The following is a 19,142-nucleotide window of genomic DNA, read 5'->3' as shown; positions in this document are numbered from 1 at the left end:
TGGAGGTGTACTCGATGCTCACAGTGGAGTTGGCTGAGTCTGCAGCCTCTTGCAATCCTGAGCATTGGAGCCTCCACACCAAGCTATGATGGAACTAATCAGAATGCTCTCCACCACACATCTAAAGAAACTTGAGCGGTTTGATGACATACCAAGGTCCTCAAACTCCTAATAAAGTAGAGCCACTGGGGTGCCTTTTTTGTGACTGCATCAGTGTGTTGGGCCCAGGACAAATCCCCTGAGATGTTGACACCCTGGAACTTAAAGCTGATCTCCCTTTCCATTGCTAACCCCTCAATGAAGACTGGAGCAAGTTCTCCCAAATTCCTTTTATTGAAGTCCGTAATCAATTCCTTGGTCTTGCTGATGTTGAGTGTGAGGTTGTTGTTGTTGTTGCGACACCACTCAACTAACCAATCTGCCTCACTCCTATATGCCTTCTCATCACCATCTGTACAATGTCAGTGAGATCAGAAAGGTAATTGGCCCGATAAGAGTTTCCCAAGTTGGGGAGGACACCTCTAATGGAACAACGGAGTACACTGCATGCTCCTGCTCAGAGCTATCTAGATGTCATAGAGAGGTAGTTTGGCCAACAGGCAGAGGCCTCACACCTAAAAATATCCACTCATCCTGAATTGCAGGTGATTGTTTCAGCAAACTGGGCCACTGGAAAATAATTCTTCTTTCCTATTATTAAAGGAAAATAAGCTCAGGAAAGAACAGATTGCAAAAGCCGAGAAGAGGAAACAAAAGCTTCAGGAAGAGGAAGCCAAAAGGCAAAAGGGAGAAAATGGACAAGTTGGTAAGTAATGAATTGAGTAAATATTTCTGAATTTCTCAATGTCAGAGTCTATATATTGTATCTTCAAATTACATTTTATCGTGACACTACGTTCCTGTTAAGGTGAAGGGTAAGCCCAAGAAGTTTAGGGAAAGTTGGCTGATGAGGAATATTGAGGCACTGGTCAAGAAAAAGAAAAATGCATACACTGAGTTAAGAAGGTTTGGTGACTATAAGAAGAACAAGAATATTCTTAAGAGGTAAATCAGAAGAACAAAGAGGGGGTATGAGATGGATCTGGGATGTAAGGTTAAGGAAAGTCCCAAGACATTCACTAGCTATGGTGGCTAGGGAGAGAATAAGTTCCCTTGGAGATCAGCAAGGTTGCCTAAGTCTCAAGTCGCAGATGATGGGTGGAATATTTAATGAATATTTCTCCTTAGTGTTTTCTTGAGTAACCATGATTTTCTCAGTCACGAGGGAAGCAAGTAGAGATGCTTTGGAGAAAATGCATATAAATTGGGAAGAGACATTTACACATTAAGGACAATAAATCTCCAGTCAGTCATTTTGTTTGTCATTTAAGATGGGTAGCAAAGACAATCAGGGAACTACAGGCTGGTCAGCTGGACATAAACAGTGTGGTAGTTACTACAGGGAATTCAGAGGCACAAGAACTAACAGCATTTGGATGGAAAGAATCTGATTAGGATTCAGTATTGTTTTGTGCATGGGAAATCATGTTGGGTGAATCTTTTAGAGTTCTTTGAAGAGATAGACAAAAGGATAGCTAAGGGTAGGGCAGTGGATCATAAACATGAGAAACTCTGCAGATGCTGGAAATCCAACACAACACACACAAACCGCTGAAGGAACCCAGCAGGTCAGGCAGCATTTAAGAAAATCAATAAACTGTTGACATTTCAGGTCAAAACCCTTCAGTACTGGAAAGGAAGAGGAAGATGATAGAATGAAAAAGTGAGAAGAGGGGTAGGGAAAGTAAAGGGCTGGAGAGGAAGGAAACTGATAGGAGAGGAGAGTGGAACATAGAAGAAAGGGTAAGAGGAGAGGACCTGGGGGAGTGGGAGTGATAGGCAGGTGAGAAGAGTTAAGGGGCTAGAGTGGGATCTTTTTTCCAGCAAAAAATAATCGATATTCATGCCATCAGGTAAGTGACTTGGACCGAATAGACTACTCCCCAGGGCAGAGTTAGCTGAAGAGATTGTGGAAGCATTAAAAATTATCTTACAAGACTCACTAGATTCCCGAATGGTTTTCAGAGGTCTGGAAACTGCAAATATCACTCCACTCTTTGAGAAGGGAAGGAAGCAGAAGAAAGAAAAGTAAAGGCAAGTTAGATTGACCTCAATGGTTGGGAAGATGATGGAGTCTGGTATTTCAGGCACATGATAAAGTAGGTCAAACTATGCATGATTTTCTTCAGGGGAAATCTTTACTTTATTGTCACCAGATATATTGATACTAGAGTGTACAATCATCACAGCAATATTTGATTCTGTGCTTCGTGCTCCCTAGAGTACAAATTGAAGTAAACATAATAAAAATTTAAATTATAAATCATAATTAGAAAATAGAAAAGGGAAAGTAAGGTAGTGCAAGTCAAGTCCAGATATTTGGAAGGTACGGCCCAGATCCGGGTCCATTCAGCAGTCTTATCACAGTTGGAAACAGACAGACAGACAGACAGACGTACTTTATTGATCCCGAGGGAAACTGGATTTCGTTACAGTTGCACCAACCAAGAATAGTGTAGAAATATAGCAATATAAAACCATAAATAATTAAATAATAAAAAGTAAATAATGCCGTGGAAATTAGTCCAGGACCAGCCTATTGGCTCAGGGTGTCTGACACTCCGAGGGCGGAGTTGTAAAGTTTGATGGCCACAGGTAGGAATGACTTCCTGTGATGCTCAGAGTTACATCTCAGTGGAATGAGTCTCTGGCTGAATGTACTCCTGTGCCGAACCAGTACATTATGGAGTGGATGGGAGACATTGTCCAAGATTGCATGCAACTTGGACAGCATCCTCTTTTCAGACACCACCGTCAGAGAGTCCAGTTCCACCCCCACAACATCACTGGCCTTACAAATGAGTTTGTTGATTCTGTTGGTGTCTGCTACCCTCAGCCTGCTGCCCCAGCACACAACAGCAAACATGATAGCACTGGCCACCACAGACTCGTAGAAAGAAGCTGTTCCCAAATCTGGCTGTATGAATCTTCAAGCTCCTGAACCTTCTCCCGGAGGGAAGAGGGACAAAAGTTGTGTTGGCTGGGTGGGTCGTGTCCTTGATTATCCTGGCAGCACTGCTCCAACAGCGTGCGGTGTAAAGTGAGTCCAAGGATGGAAGATCTGTTTGTGTGATGTGCTGGGCTATGTTCACGATCTTCTGCAGCTTCTTCCGGTCTTGGACAGGACAACTTCCATACCAGGTTGTGATGCACCCTAGAAGAATGCTTTCTATGGTGCATCTATAAAAATTAGTGATCGTTTTAGGGGACAGGCCAAATTTCTTCAGCTTTCTCAGGAAGTAAAGGCGCTGGTGGGCCTTCTTGGCAGTGGACTCTGCTTGGTTAGACCAAGTCAGGTCATTTGTGATATTCACCCCAAGGAACTTAAAGCTTTTGACCTGTTCCACCTATGCACCACAGATGTAGACGGGGTCGTGTGGTCTGCTACTCCTTCTGAAGTCAACAACCAATTCCTTCGTCTTACTGACGTTGAGGGATAGGTTATTGTCTTCGCACCATGCCACCAGGTTCTTAATTTCCTCTCTGTACCCCGACTCATCATTACCCAAGATACGGCCTACAATTGTGGTGTCATCAGCAAACTTATATATTGAGTTATATATTGAATCTGTTGGAATTCTCTGAGGAAATAACAGATGGGATAGACAAAGCATGGTCAATGGATGTTGTTTACTTGAATTTTCAGAGGACCATTGACAAGGTGACATGCATAAGGCTGCTTAATAAGATATGAGCCCGAGGTATTACAGAAAAGAAACTTGCATGTATAGAAGATTGACTCACTGGCAGGAGGCAATGAATGGGAATAAAGGGGGCTATTTCTGGTTGGCTGCCAGTGACTAGAGGTGTGCCTCAGTGTTCAGTGTTGGAGACACTTCTTTTCACGTTGTATGTCATTGATTTGGATGATGTAATTGGCTTTGACGCCAAGTTTGCTGACAATACAGAAATAGGTGGAGGGACAGGTAGTGTGGAACAAGCAGCAAGTCAGCAAAAGGACTAAGATTGGGAGACTGGGCAAAGTGGCAGATGGAACATAGTGTAGGAAAGTAAGAATAGATACAAAAAAGGCTGGGTATCAACAGGCTTCCAGTCAAGATCCTGGAAAGGTGTAATAATAACAGAGTTGTCGTGATGGGAGATTTAATTTCCCAAATATCGATTGGCATCTCCCTAGAGCAAGGGGTTCAGATGGGGTGTGTGCAGGAAGGTTTCTTGACACAATATGTAGATAAGCCTACAAGAGGAGAGGCTGTACATGATTTGGTATTGGGAAATGAACCTGGTCAGGTGTCAGATCTCTCAGTGGGAGAGCATTTTGGAGATAGTGATCATAATTCTATCTCCTTTATAATAGCGTTGGAGAGAGATAGGAACAGACAAGTTAGAAAAGTGTTTAATTGGAGTAAGGGGGATTATGAGGTTATCAGGCAAGAAATTGCAGGCTTAAATTGGAAACAGATGTTCTCAGGGAAAAGTATGGAAGAAATGTAGCAAATATTCAGGGGATATTTGTGTAGAGTTCTGTATAGGTACATTCCAATGAGACAGGGAAGTTATGGTAGGATACACGAACAGTGGTGTACAACGGCTGTAATAAATCTAGTCAAGAAGAAAAGAAAAGCTTACAAAAGGTTCAGAGAGCTAGGTAATGTTAGAGATCTAGAAGATTATAAGGCTACTAGGAAGGAGCTTAAGAAGGAAATTAGGAGAGCCAGAAAGGGCCATGAGAAGGCCTTGGCGAGCAGGATTAAGGAAAACCCCAAGGCATTCTACAAGTATGTGAAGAGCAAGAGGACAAGATATGAAAGAATAGGACCTCTCAAGTGTGACAGTGAAAAGTGTGTATGGAACCGGAGGAAATAGCAGTGGTACTTAATGAATACTTCAGTATTCACTATGGAAAAGGATCTTGGTGATTGTAGTGATGACTTGCAGCAGACTGAAAAGCTTGAGCATGTAGATATTAAGAAAGAGGATGTGCTGGAGCTTTTGGAAATCATCAAGTTTTTCATATTCTGTGTTTTTTCATCCGATCTTTCTTGTTTTCTTTTGTGTGAGGGGGAGGAGGATTTGGGGGTCAGTGTGCCTATTCAGTTTTTGTTTCATGTTTTTTGTGCATGGAGGGTGATTTGGGGGTTGATGATCATGCTGCTGCTCTTTTCTTACTTGGTTTTGTTGCTATCTGACAAAGAAAAATAAATTCAGAGTTGTATACTTTTATAATAAATGAATATTTGAATTTAAAAAATCTGAAGTGGAAAGGGATTTTGGAGTCCTCATGCAGGATACACTACCGATTAACTTGCAAGCTGAGTCTGTGGTGAGGAAGGCAAATGCAATGTTAGCATTCATTTCAGGAGAACTAGAATAAAAAGCAAGGATATAATGCTGAGACTTTGAGGCATTGGTCAGACCACACTTGGAGTATTGTGGGCATATCTAAGAATGGATGTGCTGACATTGAAGAGGATCCAGAGGAGGTTCACAAGAATGATTCTTGTGAATCATGAAAAGGTTAAAGTGTGGGAGGCGTTTATTGGATATGGGCTTACACTCAGGATTTTTGCTATAGTGGGGGAGTCTAAGACCAGAGGGCATAGCCTCAAAATAGAGGAATGTCCATTTAGAACAGAAATGAGAAATAATTTTTTTTAAACCGAGGTTATTGAATCTGTGGAATTCATTGCCACAGAAAGCTATGGAGGCCAAGTCATTGGGTATATTTAAAGCAGAGCCTGATGAGTTTTAGATTAGTAAGAGTTCCAAAGTTATAGGGAGAAGGCAGGGTAAAGGAGTCAAGAAGGATAATAAATCAACTATGATGGAATAGTAGAGCAGACTCAATGAGCCAAATGATCTAATTCTGCTCCTATGTCTTACTATATAGTCTTATGGAAATAAGGAGGTGTTGATAGTGAAGAAAATTACCATAGATTATTACAGGAGGATCTTGATTACCTAGGTAAATGAGCTGAGAAATGGCAAATGGATTTCAAGAAAGGTGTGTGGTGATGCACTTTGGAAAGTCAAACCAGCATGGGTTATGACTGGTATGGTACTAAGGAGGATAATCAAACAGAAGGATTGAGGAGGACAAATTCACAGTTCATTGAAACCAATGTTACAGGTAGACAGGGTAGTGAAACAAGTTGTTAGCATGCCAGCCTTCAGTAGTCAGGGCACTGGGTAAATGAGTTGAGACACTATGTTGCAGTTGTACAAGGTATTGTTGAGGCATCACTTGGAGTACTGTGTATGTTTTGGTTACCCTTTTATAGGAAAGACATAGATTAACTGAAAAGAGTACAGAAAAGGTTTATGAATATGTTACCAGGACTAGAAGAGCTGTGTCATAGGGAGAGGTCGGCCAGGTTAGATCATTATTCCTTGGAATGCAGGAATATGATGAGCAGTCTTTTAGAAATCTTTAAAATTGTGAAGAGGCATAGAAGGGTGTTTATCCAGGAGATTAAGGTGCATGGGATCCATGGTGAATTGGTTGTTTGGATTCAAAACTGGCTTGCCCATAGAAGATGGGGTAGTAGTCTAAAGGACTTATTCTACCAAGATGTCTGGGCTTAGTGGTGTTCTGCAGGGATCTAGACTGGGACTTCTGCTGTTCTTTGATATATATGACCCGGATGAAAATGTAGCTAAATGGTTAATACATTTGCAGCCTTGCTGTAATATCTCTGCCCCTTATCAAGTTTTGCCAGACTTTCATTGTTTCTATGTTATATTAAAATCCCATCCTTTACTCCCTGTATAGTTAAGACTAATTAAATTTACCAACAACACTACATTGATTGGCCGTATCTCAAACAATAACAAGGTGGCCTACAGGGAAGAAGTCATCTCTCTGACACAGTGGTGTCAAGAAAACAACCTCTCCCTCAATGTCACAAAAACAAAGGAGCTGGTTGTGGACTACAGGAGGAATGGAGACAGGCTAAACCCTATTGACAGCAATAGATCTGGTATTATGAGAGTAAACAGTTTCAAGTTCCTCAGCATCCACATCACAGAGGACCTCGTATGGTCTGTGGACACCAGCTGGGTGGTGAAAAAGGCACAGCAGCGCCTTTCTCCTCAGACGACTGAGGAAGTTTGGTATGGGCCCCCAAATCCTAAGAACTTTCTACAGGGGCACAATTGAGAGCATACTGACTGGCTGCATCACTGCCTGGTATGGGAACTGTACTTCCCTTAATCACAGAACTCTGAAGAGAGTGGTGCGGACAGCCCAGTGCATCTGTAGTTGTGAACTTCCCATGACTCAGGATATTTACAAAGACAGGTGTTTAAAAATAAAAGGCCCGTAGGATCATCAGGGACCCAAGCCATCCCAACCATAATCTATTCCAACTGCTACCATCCAGGAAGTGGTACTACAGCATAAAAGCCTGGACCAACAGGCTCCAGGCCAACTTCTTCCACCAGGCCATCAGACTGATGAACTCACGCTGATTCGAGTGTACTCTATATTACATTACCTGTTTTAATTATTATAAATTACTATGATGGCACATTGCACATTTAGAAGGAGATGTAACGTAAAGATTTTTACTCATGTATGTGAGGAATGTAAGAAATAAGGTTAATTCAATTCAATTCAATTCAATATTTTGATATGGTTTATGCCCTAGTTCTTCTTTAAATCTCACAAGCTCTACTCCATGTTTTTCAGTTCAAAAGTTACCAATAAAGCAAGAGGAAGAATGCATTATAGATGCTCTTCTGTCAGATATAAGAAAAGGTTTTAAGCTGAAGAAGACAGCTAGGAGCAATTGTGAAAAATCGTCTGCTCCGAAACATTCTACTATTGAAACGTGTGGCAGGAAAATACTGCTGGGTAAGAATAAATGGTTCCATGGGCATTGCTTCAAACTCTAATCCTCCTTGCTTTAACTTGTATTAGCAGAATTCCAGTTCTATGTGGCCTGATTTATATTTTTATTTAGGTAGCAGTTATCTAATTCATATTGTATTATACTGCTATTTTCAATTCTTTCAATAGGTGAAGACCATACAGGAATGCATCATCATAAAAGATTTTTTAGAAGTTAGTTCAACACTGGTTAATATGCAACAGTACATATGCTCTAAAATTGCTAACTGCAATAGGTGGATGTGTGCATATACAGTATGCAAAATATAAACAGACTTTGTGGAAAATATGCCTTGGATACATTTGCAGATCTGACACTTTTTTAAAAATCTTACCTTTAAATCTTGGATATATTTGTTTTATAGCGATTGAATTAAGTAATTTTTCAGTCATTTAAAATCTGCAGCCAATTTGATGTATTTGTTTTTTGATCCTGAAAATATCAAAATATTTTTTGCCATTTTGATGTGGAAAAACAGAGCAAAATCAACTCAACCACAGGTTTCATATCAGAATTGACATTTGTTACTTTGGCAGATTTAGTTTTGTTATATTTTCTTTGCTTAATATTTTAGTTTATGATTTTCTTTTGCTAATGGAAACAGAATGCCCCAAAATTGAACAATAAAGAGTAGATGCTCAGAAGAAGATAATAAATATCTCTGAATACCACAATTCTATACAAATGGGGTAAAATTATAGGGAAATAGTAAAAGGGTCAAGTTAAATGCTCTTTATCTGCATACACATAACATTTGTCATACGATAGATAGCACAGAGTGAGAAAGACAGGTGTTAGCAATCACAGAGCCATTGTTGGATGGTGACTAGGCTGGGATCCCGATATTCTGAGTGCTTAATCTTTTGGAAGGATAGGCAGACATAAAAATGGAGTCTAAAATAATGACTTTAGTAGAAAGGAATGATCTTGTATGATCAGAGGTATATTGAGTTAAGATAGGGATAAGAAATGGCAAGGCTATGTGACTCATAGAAGTAGTTGAAATGACTCCTAACGTGTTATAATGTAGAGAACAGAAATTTTTAAAAAATAGGTGCTTGTATGAAAGATGCTGAAATATCACAGAGAACTTTCATCTTTGATTCATTTGCACCAACAAGTGGGCAAGTGGGCTGGGAAAGAAAGTAGGATAGTAGCAAAACAGCAGCAACTATATAAGGAAACATTTCATCATTATTAACACAGGCGTAATGAAATCCCTGCTATGCAAGGGATGAATAATGATGTATAATTAACTTAACAAACCTTAGATATTTTTGAAGAAAATAGGAGGGTAGATATTGGTAACACAATCTATCTTGATTTTCAAAAGGCTTCAATAAGGCGCTCATTAATAAATTAACAGTCATACAGGAGTGAAACGGGTCCTTTGGACTAATTAGTCCCTGCTGACAAAGATGCCTATCCAAGCTAGTCATATTTGCTAGCATTTTGCCCTTAACCCTCTAAACCCTTCACAACCATTATCTGTCCGACTGTCTTTTACAATTTATTTATTGTGACCACCTCAGGCACTCCACATACATACCCTTGTACGTAAAAACAAAAACTGCCCTTCAAGTTCCTATTGAACCTTTTCCATCTCGGTATAATCCCATGGCCTCTAGTTCTTGAATCCAAAACCCATGGAAAAATGAAGTGCATTCACTCCGTCATGACTTCATACCCACTGGAGGATCATCTCTGTCTCCTGTTATCCAAGGAACAAAGTACTCATCTGTCCAACAATTAATTCCATCATGCTTGTAAATCTTTTCTGCACTATGAATGAGGTTATGGAATGAAGATAAAATAAGCTGCTAACTGTCTTCATGGCCGAAAGCAGAGAGTGGGTGGGTATTTGCAGTAAGAAAAAGTAGCTGGCGATATTTTACAAGATTCAATGTTGGAGCTTTAATTTCATTCAGAATTCATACTAACACTTTGGACTTCTGGAATCAACCAATTTTCTGAATTTGGGAGTAATGATGACACCCCATCCATTCTCATCATCATCACTCTCTCACTTGGTTCCTGCAGCCTATTCCCTTTCATGTGCCTTTTACCCCCCCCCCCCCCAAATTCTCCTTTCATCCAGCCCTATGAGTGGTAATTTGCATCAGCCATCTTTCAGGTGAGGGAGGAAAATGGGTTGCCCGTGGGAACTGCATACTGTCTTAGGGAGCCCGCTCTGCACAGTAGATACCAGAGCTCAGCACTGAAGTAGGACCATTGCATCTACAGGTCAGCCGTGCCCTCTGGTTGATTTTGCACATCTGAACAGTTAAAATTTATCTTCAGCAACCTTCTTCTATCATTTAGATGATGACGATTTCCTTCCTAATTAAAGAAAAATTGTCAATTTTCTGAAATGTTTCCTGTATACATAACCTCTGAAGCACTGTCTTTCTGAGAAACTCCAGTCTTCTTCTGTATATTATATGAAAGCAAGGATGTAATGTTGAGGCTTTATAGATCACTGATGAGGCCTCACTTGGAGTATTGCAAACAGTTGGGCCCCTTATCAAAGAAAGGATGTGCTGACATTGGAGAGGGTCCAAAGGAGATTCACAAAAATGATTCAGAATTTAAAGGCTTGTCATACGAAGAGTGTTTGATGGCTCTGGGCCTGTATTCACTGGAACTCAGAAGAATGAGGGGTGTCCTCACTGAAAGCAATCAAATGTTGAAAGGCCTCAGTAGAGTGGATGTGGAGAGGATGTTTTCTATGGTAAGAGAACATAAGACCAGAGGGCACAGCCTCAGAATAGAGGGAGCATCTTTTTAGAACAGAGATGCAGAGGAATTTCTTTAGCCAAGGAGTGGTGAATCTGTGGAATTTGTTGCCACAGGTAGCTGTGGAGGCCAAGTCATTGGGTATATTTAAGGCAGAGGCTAAGAGATTCTTGTTAAGTCAGGGCATGAAGGAAAGTGATTGGGGATTATTGGCCAAATGGCTCCTATATCTTAGAATGTATTATGGTGGTAATTGATTTTATTTTAAGTGGGTGAAATAGGAGGAAAATATTTTTAGATTTGATTATTTAAACCAACTGTATTGATTATGGGGCAAGTTTTCACTTTCATGAACGTACAGTCTTTTACTTGTGTGTTACACAGACCAAAATGACACTTCAACAGAAGACAAAGAAAACAAAAGGGCTTCTCAATGTACAACTACATCAGCAATCATGGATGAAAGTTCTAATTCGATGGTGAAGTTAGTCACCCAGCAACCACCTGCTGAAGACAAAGCATCAATAAATGATGTGCTCAAGTCATCTGCAAGCTCCCCATCCAGCTCTGAAGTAAATGCACCTGACACTGAATCAGAACATGAGAAAGTGAATGACGAGGATCTTGACACATGCCCAGCTGATGGAAATAAAGTAATTGTTTGTCAAGACAACCCCAGATCTAGCAAAGAAATGTTAATTGCAAATGAGCATGAACAGTTGACACAACCTAATACTGTAGCCGCTGTGGACATTGTGGGCAGAGAAAATGAAATGCTCTTTCATAGCAGTAACACGAATGAGAATTTGCCTCAAGTTGATAACAAAATAAATTCCCAAAATAAAGTTGACTCTAGATGTGATATGCCTGACTCAAAGACAAACATGGTCACTGAAATAATATCAGAAACAATAGAACAAACTATTCCTGACACAAATGCCACATATCCTAGCCCAATAAATAGTCACTCTGACGATGAGTCACCTACAAGAAGTACTTCACCCAGATCTTCCCTGACACTACCTGGTCGGAAATCAAAAGGCAGGAAAAGTAATAAAAGCAAAGGTAATTGTTTTCAGTTTCTCCAAAGCACACGGGGAATCAGCTCAGAAAATGTTTGACTTTAAAATGTAAGACACCTGATATAAATGAGCTTCAACTGAAATAATTCTCTTTGTCAATTTGTGTAATACTGTACTTAAAGCAAAAGAACTTTGTCATTTACCCAATTTGAACAATGCCCTGTTCTACAGCAAAGTGTATGTTAAATTGTTATTCAGGAAGTGTCTTACTGCATCATCATGATTTCTTGGTTATTGCTGAATGATTATGACATTTGTACTATCAAATCTTGTTCTATGCTTCCTTAATTGTATTGTGGATTAATACACACACATACACTCAATCAGCATTCCCATTACAGCACTGAGTCAGACTCTACCCAATTTTGGAGCAAAAGGATGAAATAAATTCAGATGAATACAATTGATGGAATAACAGTTGATGAGTTTTAAAGAAAAAGATGTGTATTCAATTAGATTATGCAACCACCTTTGAAAGTGTAGAAAATGGGATAAATTTTATTTTACACATTACACTCTCAGTTTACAAAGCCTATTAGTTATTTCTGAGGTATACTCATTGATAGTTTACAGAAAATGGGGGGGGGGGGGGGGGGAGAGGGAGAGGGTAAGTAATTCAAGATCCCAAAGAAGGTAATGGAGTAATCAGTCTGTTTCTTTTTGACAAACACTAGTCAATACAATAACTCATAGCAGAAGCTCTAAAGCCCATGATATTAATTTTATCCAAAGAAATATTAATAAAAGAGCTGTGTAATATTTCTTCACTTGATCAAACATTTCTATCTGACGTTTAAGTGCACTGCCAAGAGAGAATAAATGGCTATGTTGCATTTTCAAATGAATTAAACCTATACTACATTTAAAAAGTTAAATGTATGTAATTGGGAGATTATCTGAAACCAAGGCATCTTTCAGATAATAACTTGAGTTTTGTGATTTGGAAATCAGACCAAACACAAAGGAAGCATTCAAATCATGGTAACAATGCAGTGATTAGCCCGGTTGTTAATCTCAACTGTGATGAGCCCAATTGTTAATCTCAAGTATCAGACTTCTTTTAATAAAGAAATATTAGAGCTTTGAGAGAAGGTGATGAAAAGAAGCTTTGAATTGATATATAATTAACACAAATGAGCAAAGAAAACAGAAAATACTAGTTTAGTGGTTGAAACTGAAATAAAACTGCTTAACATCCAGAATTATCAGAAATCATTTGTTGATGAAATGAGTGATCATATTCAGAACAGAAGCAATTAATGAAAAAAATTAACAGAGCAGGCAGCACCTGGGGAAAATATCTGAATCAATGAATCAGATCAATGATATTTATTTAGAATATCCAGATGTTCTTTTCTTCAGACCAGTGTTGACATACAGTAATTAGTATTGCTTCTGATCCTGTTGTATATCCAGGCTAAAAGAATCTGAAAAACTTTTATTCATTGTTATGTGAATTTACTTTCTTATAAAGGGAAAACTCCATTATACGCAGGGTTCTAGGGTTTGGATACCTATTATTTAATATATTTTTCAATAACATTATAATGCTTTTGTGATAAATAACTGAAAGCATGTTAGCACTTTAAAATATAACATTTTAGCACTACAGCAGTTTAATTGTTTCACTGAACTTTGAGCTATAATGCTATCGATTTCCCCAGCAACTTCTTTCATAAGTTGGGAAGTAATTAAAAATATTGCTTTTAATTCTGTATCACTGCAACTGGGGTGTATTTGAGGTTCCAAAATGGATGCCAATTTTCAAAATGTCTTTCATTCGCTTTCCTTGGAGGAAGCCTCATTTAAATCACAGCCTGGAATACTGTGACCAGACTTAGTCACTACACCTTCAGAAGGATTCTTTAATTTGGGAGGGAACATTGCAAGTAATGCAAGAACTATGCATGCTGGAAGTAATTCTTGGTGAGATATCTGGGAAGAGAGTTCAAAATGTTTCAGATCTATGACCCTTATTCAGAAGATGCTGCACCATTTTTCAACAGCAGTATGTTATTAGCAGAGAAGTTTTTGGTTTATAAAAGTTAAGTTACAAGGAGCGATTTCAGTAACAAGGATTGGTGTATGCCTGGAATTTAGAATGTCCAGGGGATGATGGGAACTGATTGGGACGGAGGGAGGGAAACTATTTTCACTTTACCAGCATTAGGTCCTGGGGTGAAATTGGGAGATATTTCTATATGTAGAGCATAGTAAAGATTTGGAACTCTCATTAATAGCAGTTAATACTAGGCAAATTGTTAATTTTGAATCTGAGTTAGATTCTTAGTAACCAGAGGGAATGAGTTACAATTTAGATGTGGTCTCGACGAATGGTATAACAGCCTCCTGGAGCTAAATGTTCTCTCCCTTTGGAGAATCCTTCTCTGAGATGGTCTAAATTACATTGATGCAGGCTAGACTTAAATTAGCCATTAGTGAACAGTTAATCAAGATTTGATTAAAAACTTGATACTTTTACTCTGAACTGTTTTTTGTAAATATTTTTCCTACTTTTTGTTTTAAAACAGAAGTCTGCTCTGAAGATAGAAGCAATAAATCCAAAAAAAAATGTTCATTGCACTAATGTATGTCTGAGTCTCACATACACGACATTCCTAAACTACGGTATGTTTACTTATTTTCTGCCAGAAATCTTTACTGAATGAAAAAGAATTCATTTTGTTGCACGTAAACATGATTATCCAGTCAGTAGCACCATTACCGAGCTTCCAATTTGCTTAAAGAGACTAGCCATGATCATTAATCCCAGTCAGCGTATAAGGTAAGATTGAGTTTAGGTAGAACTATGAAATGGGTGACTTTGCATCTGCTATCCAGTCCTCCAGCATCGTTTCATGCCTTGGCTATTTATTACAGCCAATTATAATGCATTTTCTGAAATGACAAAAATTATCCCATTTGTTTTGTATCTTTGTCCAAGTTCAGTTGCAGCACCCTATCTCCCAAAATCCCCACAAATGTTTACTGTATGTGAGGAATTCATTTTATGGAAGTTTTTAACATTAGGACTCTTTCTGTGGGCATTCATGCTATTTTTACTTTTGAAGCTGCACAACAAGGGGATTATAATATGCCTGTTCATCTGATCTACGGCCACCAAAGTAATCCTTGGAGCACTAGTCATTCACTCCCATGTTGGTTCAAAATAAGAGGAACATGGTGTGTCACAAATCTACAAAGCTACAAAGCAGGAAGCTCAATTATTGGTTACAGAACAAGACTGGGGATCATGGCTGATTTCTACTTCTACTTCCAATCAATAGACAACATATGCAATTGACTTATCCCCAGCAACACACACAGAATGCTGGAGAAACTCAGCGGACCAGGCAGCATCTATGGAAAAGAATAAACAAAGTTTTGAACCGACCACTCATCAGGACTGGAAAAGTACTATTCTTGACAAACACTAATCATCCCAGAACAGTCACTGATGGGCCAATGTCCTCATCTGAACTGACAGAATTAGCTAATAAAAGGTCTTTGACCTTAAACAATAACTCTTCTTCTCTTTCTCCAGATGCTGCCTGAGTTGCTCAATGTTTCCAACACTTTGTTTATTTTTCAGATTCCAGCATCTGTTTTCTTTACATTTAATGCGTTAATAAAATTAGCTATTGTAACAACATGTCCCTGTGTCTGTCAGACTTAATTAAGATTACTCTTATAGTCATGAGCTTCCACAAATGAACGTTTACCACCTTTAAACTCTACCAGTTGAGTTGCTGGAGTAAATTTTAATTTCTTTATTCCTTATGTGAATCTCTGCCTGTTGGTTTTTTAAATTGCATGTTAGAAACTTATCACTGCTTAGATTCAAATTTTCAAACTGCATTCTTGGTACATGAGTTACTTACGGGTATGACAAAGTTAGAAAATGGTCTTGAAAGAGTTAAAATCAGAACCAGAGTACTCAGGAACATTCTTTTTCAATATCTGGCCAATGTGGCAAATAAAGAACTGGCAAGACTGCTATAAATTCTGTAGTGATTTCTCTTATAAGAATGTAGCAGGTGGAAAGGAGGGTGAGCTTAGCAGCACTTCCACAATTAACCCCTACTATTTGTTGTTAATGTTCACACATCAACTGAGCACTAATGAAAGTAGATACCAATGGGAGAAACGAAGTATTAAGAAGAGTGTACATAGGAGAAAAAGGGAATTTCCAGCATGAAAATTCCAAAAGTCACTCAGAGTGCTTTTTATTATCTGAATAATAAAACATAATGTCTGACATCTGTTTCAGAAGAATGGAAGAAGACATAACAAGAAGACGATGAAGGCAATCTGATCAAGAGTTATCACCAACTCAGAAATGCTTTTTCTCAAACAAAAAGAATAACATTCTTTACCTGGACTATTCTATGTCTTCTAAGAGTCTTGCAATAGTGCATAATAGTTGAATGTACACTATAAAGAAACAACTGTTAGCTTTGTAAGGCTGATTATCATCAAAACAACTTTTGAAAAAATAGAGACACTTGAAATATCTGAGTGGAAAATAAAATAAGTCTAAGCTATGTTAGCTGATTTTATGCTCACACTCGCATTTCAAGTTGGGAAACTTCTGCTAGCATCAAGGTATTGAGTATTATATATTCAAATTGGTAGAACTTGACAATCATCTTTCTCGGTTCTGGAACATTGCTCTAACCTGACACTAGAGCTAAGTGAGTGAATCTCACTGAAAGCTGATTTCTACAGTTTCATGGTGTTGGCCTTGAAGAATAGCTTGAATTCTGGAAATTTCAGGATGGCTTTAAGTCAAATGCTGATCCGTAAGAGCATATTCTTCATGCCATGAATATGGTTGGTGTAAAGAAATATTACCTCTATGTTATCTTGAACATAACATTTGGTGTGGGAATACTTCAGCCAAAAGTCATAATAATAGTTAAATTAGGATCCTGAAAATTGCTTCTTATTTAATATGACATGTATTTGCGTAAATTAAATCAAAAGCTTTCAGCTTTATGCAACAATTTTTAACAATCTCTATCTTTTGAACAAAAAATGTGTAATCTAGTATCAGCTTTATTACTCATTCTGAATTTTATTTTCTCAAAGAATTGGATTTTTCTATCATTTGAGCATTGTTACGATGAATTGGATTTTTTTTAATCTTCTGAACAATAACTTGTTTTTCTACAGGAATAATCTTTATATTGTTCTTTATTTTAACAATATATTTTTGTCAGTCTTTCCTTTATGCCTTCAATACAGTAGTGCTTCGTTTCAAAGTGATAAAGGATACTGCCCCAACCCTGACTTTATGCCACCTCTAATGTAGCAGCTGGCTGCTTATTGGAATATTTCAGGAGGAATAAAGAATTAATAAAAACATTTTTGTGGAATATTTATTAGTATTTTATAGCTTTTCACATTAGCCCGTTTCTACATAATGTACCAGTAAAACTGAGGGGATGATTCAAGGATATGCTCAAATTCTCGAAACAAAATAAGAGACTGCTGGGAACCTCTGGCCATGACTTCTCACAGGAGAATTCAGAATGGTGTTGGTAATGAGATCCTGTAAAGGAAGCATGCAGAAGTCCTGTGTAAACATCAGAAGAAGTGTACCTCCTCACAGATTACTCAACCACCCATCTAATCTATACCTCCTGTGAATCTGTGAAACAATCTGTGGTTCAAAACCTACAGAACTAGAGAAAGTCATGCTCAAATTTCTTTCACAACAGTTTTACTGATAAAATCTAACACACATCATAGAACATTACAAATACAAAAAGAAAAACTCACTTAGCAGCTTCACTGCAGATCTCAACTTGTTAGAAATGAATATCAATACCATGGGTATCATTTTCCATCTATTGAAGTGAAAGGCACTCGTTCCTAAACTATGTGTGTGGGCCTTTTCAGACACTACAACCAGAGGTCATGAGTTAAGGGTGAATGGTGAAAAGTTGAAAGGGGAACACGAAGGGAAAATTCTTCACTCAGAGGGTTGTGAGAGTCTGGAATGAGCTGCCAGTACAGGTGATGCATGCAAGCTCAATTTCAATTTTTAAGAGGTTAGATAGGAACATGGATGGTAGGGGCATGGAGGGCTAAGGTCCTGGTACAAGTTGATGGGAGTAGGCAGTTTAAATGGTTCAGCGCCAACTAAATGGGCCAAAAGGCCTGTTTCTGTGCTGTACTTTTCTCTGGCTCTATAGCTACAAAATCATTACACAGAACATTGTAATCTAAATGCTTGAAACAGATTACCATTACAAAAAGACTTTGTATGTAGCACCAAATTTTAAATTGTAATCCTCCCACATAGGCGGCTAATAATGAAATATCATTTTCAAACATCAGTCATCTCCAGAGCACCTGATTATACATTATTTACATTTTTAATTTAAGATTGTCTGTTTCTTCCTCCATTATACTCGCTTACTCACTTACTTGCTTCCGCTGCTACTCCATCAAACCCCCATCTCCAATCAAAATCATGATAGAAGAACTTCCTGAAACTTAAGACTTGGTTTTTCAGGAAATAAAATTTCATTCTGATTTGTAATTTGTTTTTAATATTAGGCTTCTCTTTTGCTACTGCAAATCCATCTCTGTTTGTTTAGATAGCTCCGTTTGTTGGACCACATGTGGCAAGGCTGAAATCTGTACAATTCAGTTATATATAATTGTTCAAATATTTTTAAAAAGGGTTAGAATAATTTATTTAATGTGAATATCATTTCACGTTGAGAAAGAAGGGATATTATTTGCAAATGTGTTTAGTCGAAAATTCTGAGAATCTGTGTGCAAGGTATTTTACAGTATTGAGCACTGAATCAGCCATTGACTTGTAAGGGCTTGCATTCAATCTTCAGCATTCAGTTGATTGCTCGTGCCTGTCAGAATGCCAGGGGTGGGGGGGTGGGGTTCTTGGAGGGGGATGTGGAACTGCACATTGTACTCATTCACCATAAAATTACTGATGCATGAACAGCACAACATATATATTTCATCTGCCATATCCCTTTTTTAGGGGTACTACAAAATTTTGGGTGTGCAGGTAGACCATCTCCTTCCCAGACTGAGTTCAACCAAGCCACATCAAGCCTTTTCTTAATTGCCTAGAACAGCAGCGGAGTGAGACAGTTGATTGAGGTGAAGATGAGGCAGTTGATTGAGGTGAAGATGAGGCAGTTGATTGAAGTGAGGCTGAGGCAGTTGATTGAGGTAGGTGAGGTTGAGAGCTGGTGGAGCAGTGCACACACTTGAAGCACAGTGAATGGTGGAGGCTGCAGAATCCAGTCAGCAGCAAGTAATCTTACTGTCACCACAATAACTCGCACCACTGCCAAGGGGAAAAGAAAATGGACGTGCTTAGGAATCTCCA

General features: G+C 38.5%; 1 protein-coding gene across 6 annotated transcripts in view; it reads left to right on the top strand.

Annotated features, from left to right (window-relative positions):
* The window catches only part of LOC132386084 (inverted formin-2-like), a 98,575-nt gene extending 81,465 nt beyond the window's left edge, over positions 1-17,110 (top strand). For 5 of the 6 annotated variants that reach the window (XM_059958383.1, XM_059958403.1, XM_059958407.1 and 2 more), the window contains 5 exons: positions 703-805; positions 7,751-7,915; positions 11,073-11,753; positions 14,302-14,398; positions 16,041-17,110. In XM_059958383.1, coding sequence (XP_059814366.1) covers positions 703-805; positions 7,751-7,915; positions 11,073-11,753; positions 14,302-14,357 — 1,005 coding nt within the window. In that variant the 3' untranslated portion in view covers positions 14,358-14,398; positions 16,041-17,110. The remainder of the gene's footprint in view (positions 1-702; positions 806-7,750; positions 7,916-11,072; positions 11,754-14,301; positions 14,399-16,040) is intronic. The other variant, XM_059958412.1, reaches the window with a different exon arrangement.
* Positions 17,111-19,142: the final 2,032 nt, after the last annotated feature.

The sequence above is a fragment of the Hypanus sabinus genome, chromosome 2, assembly GCF_030144855.1.
Source record: "Hypanus sabinus isolate sHypSab1 chromosome 2, sHypSab1.hap1, whole genome shotgun sequence".
Classification (NCBI taxonomy): domain Eukaryota; kingdom Metazoa; phylum Chordata; class Chondrichthyes; order Myliobatiformes; family Dasyatidae; genus Hypanus; species Hypanus sabinus.
The sequence above is the reverse complement of the archived record's forward strand: the minus strand, read 5'-3'. Positions and strand labels throughout refer to the sequence as shown.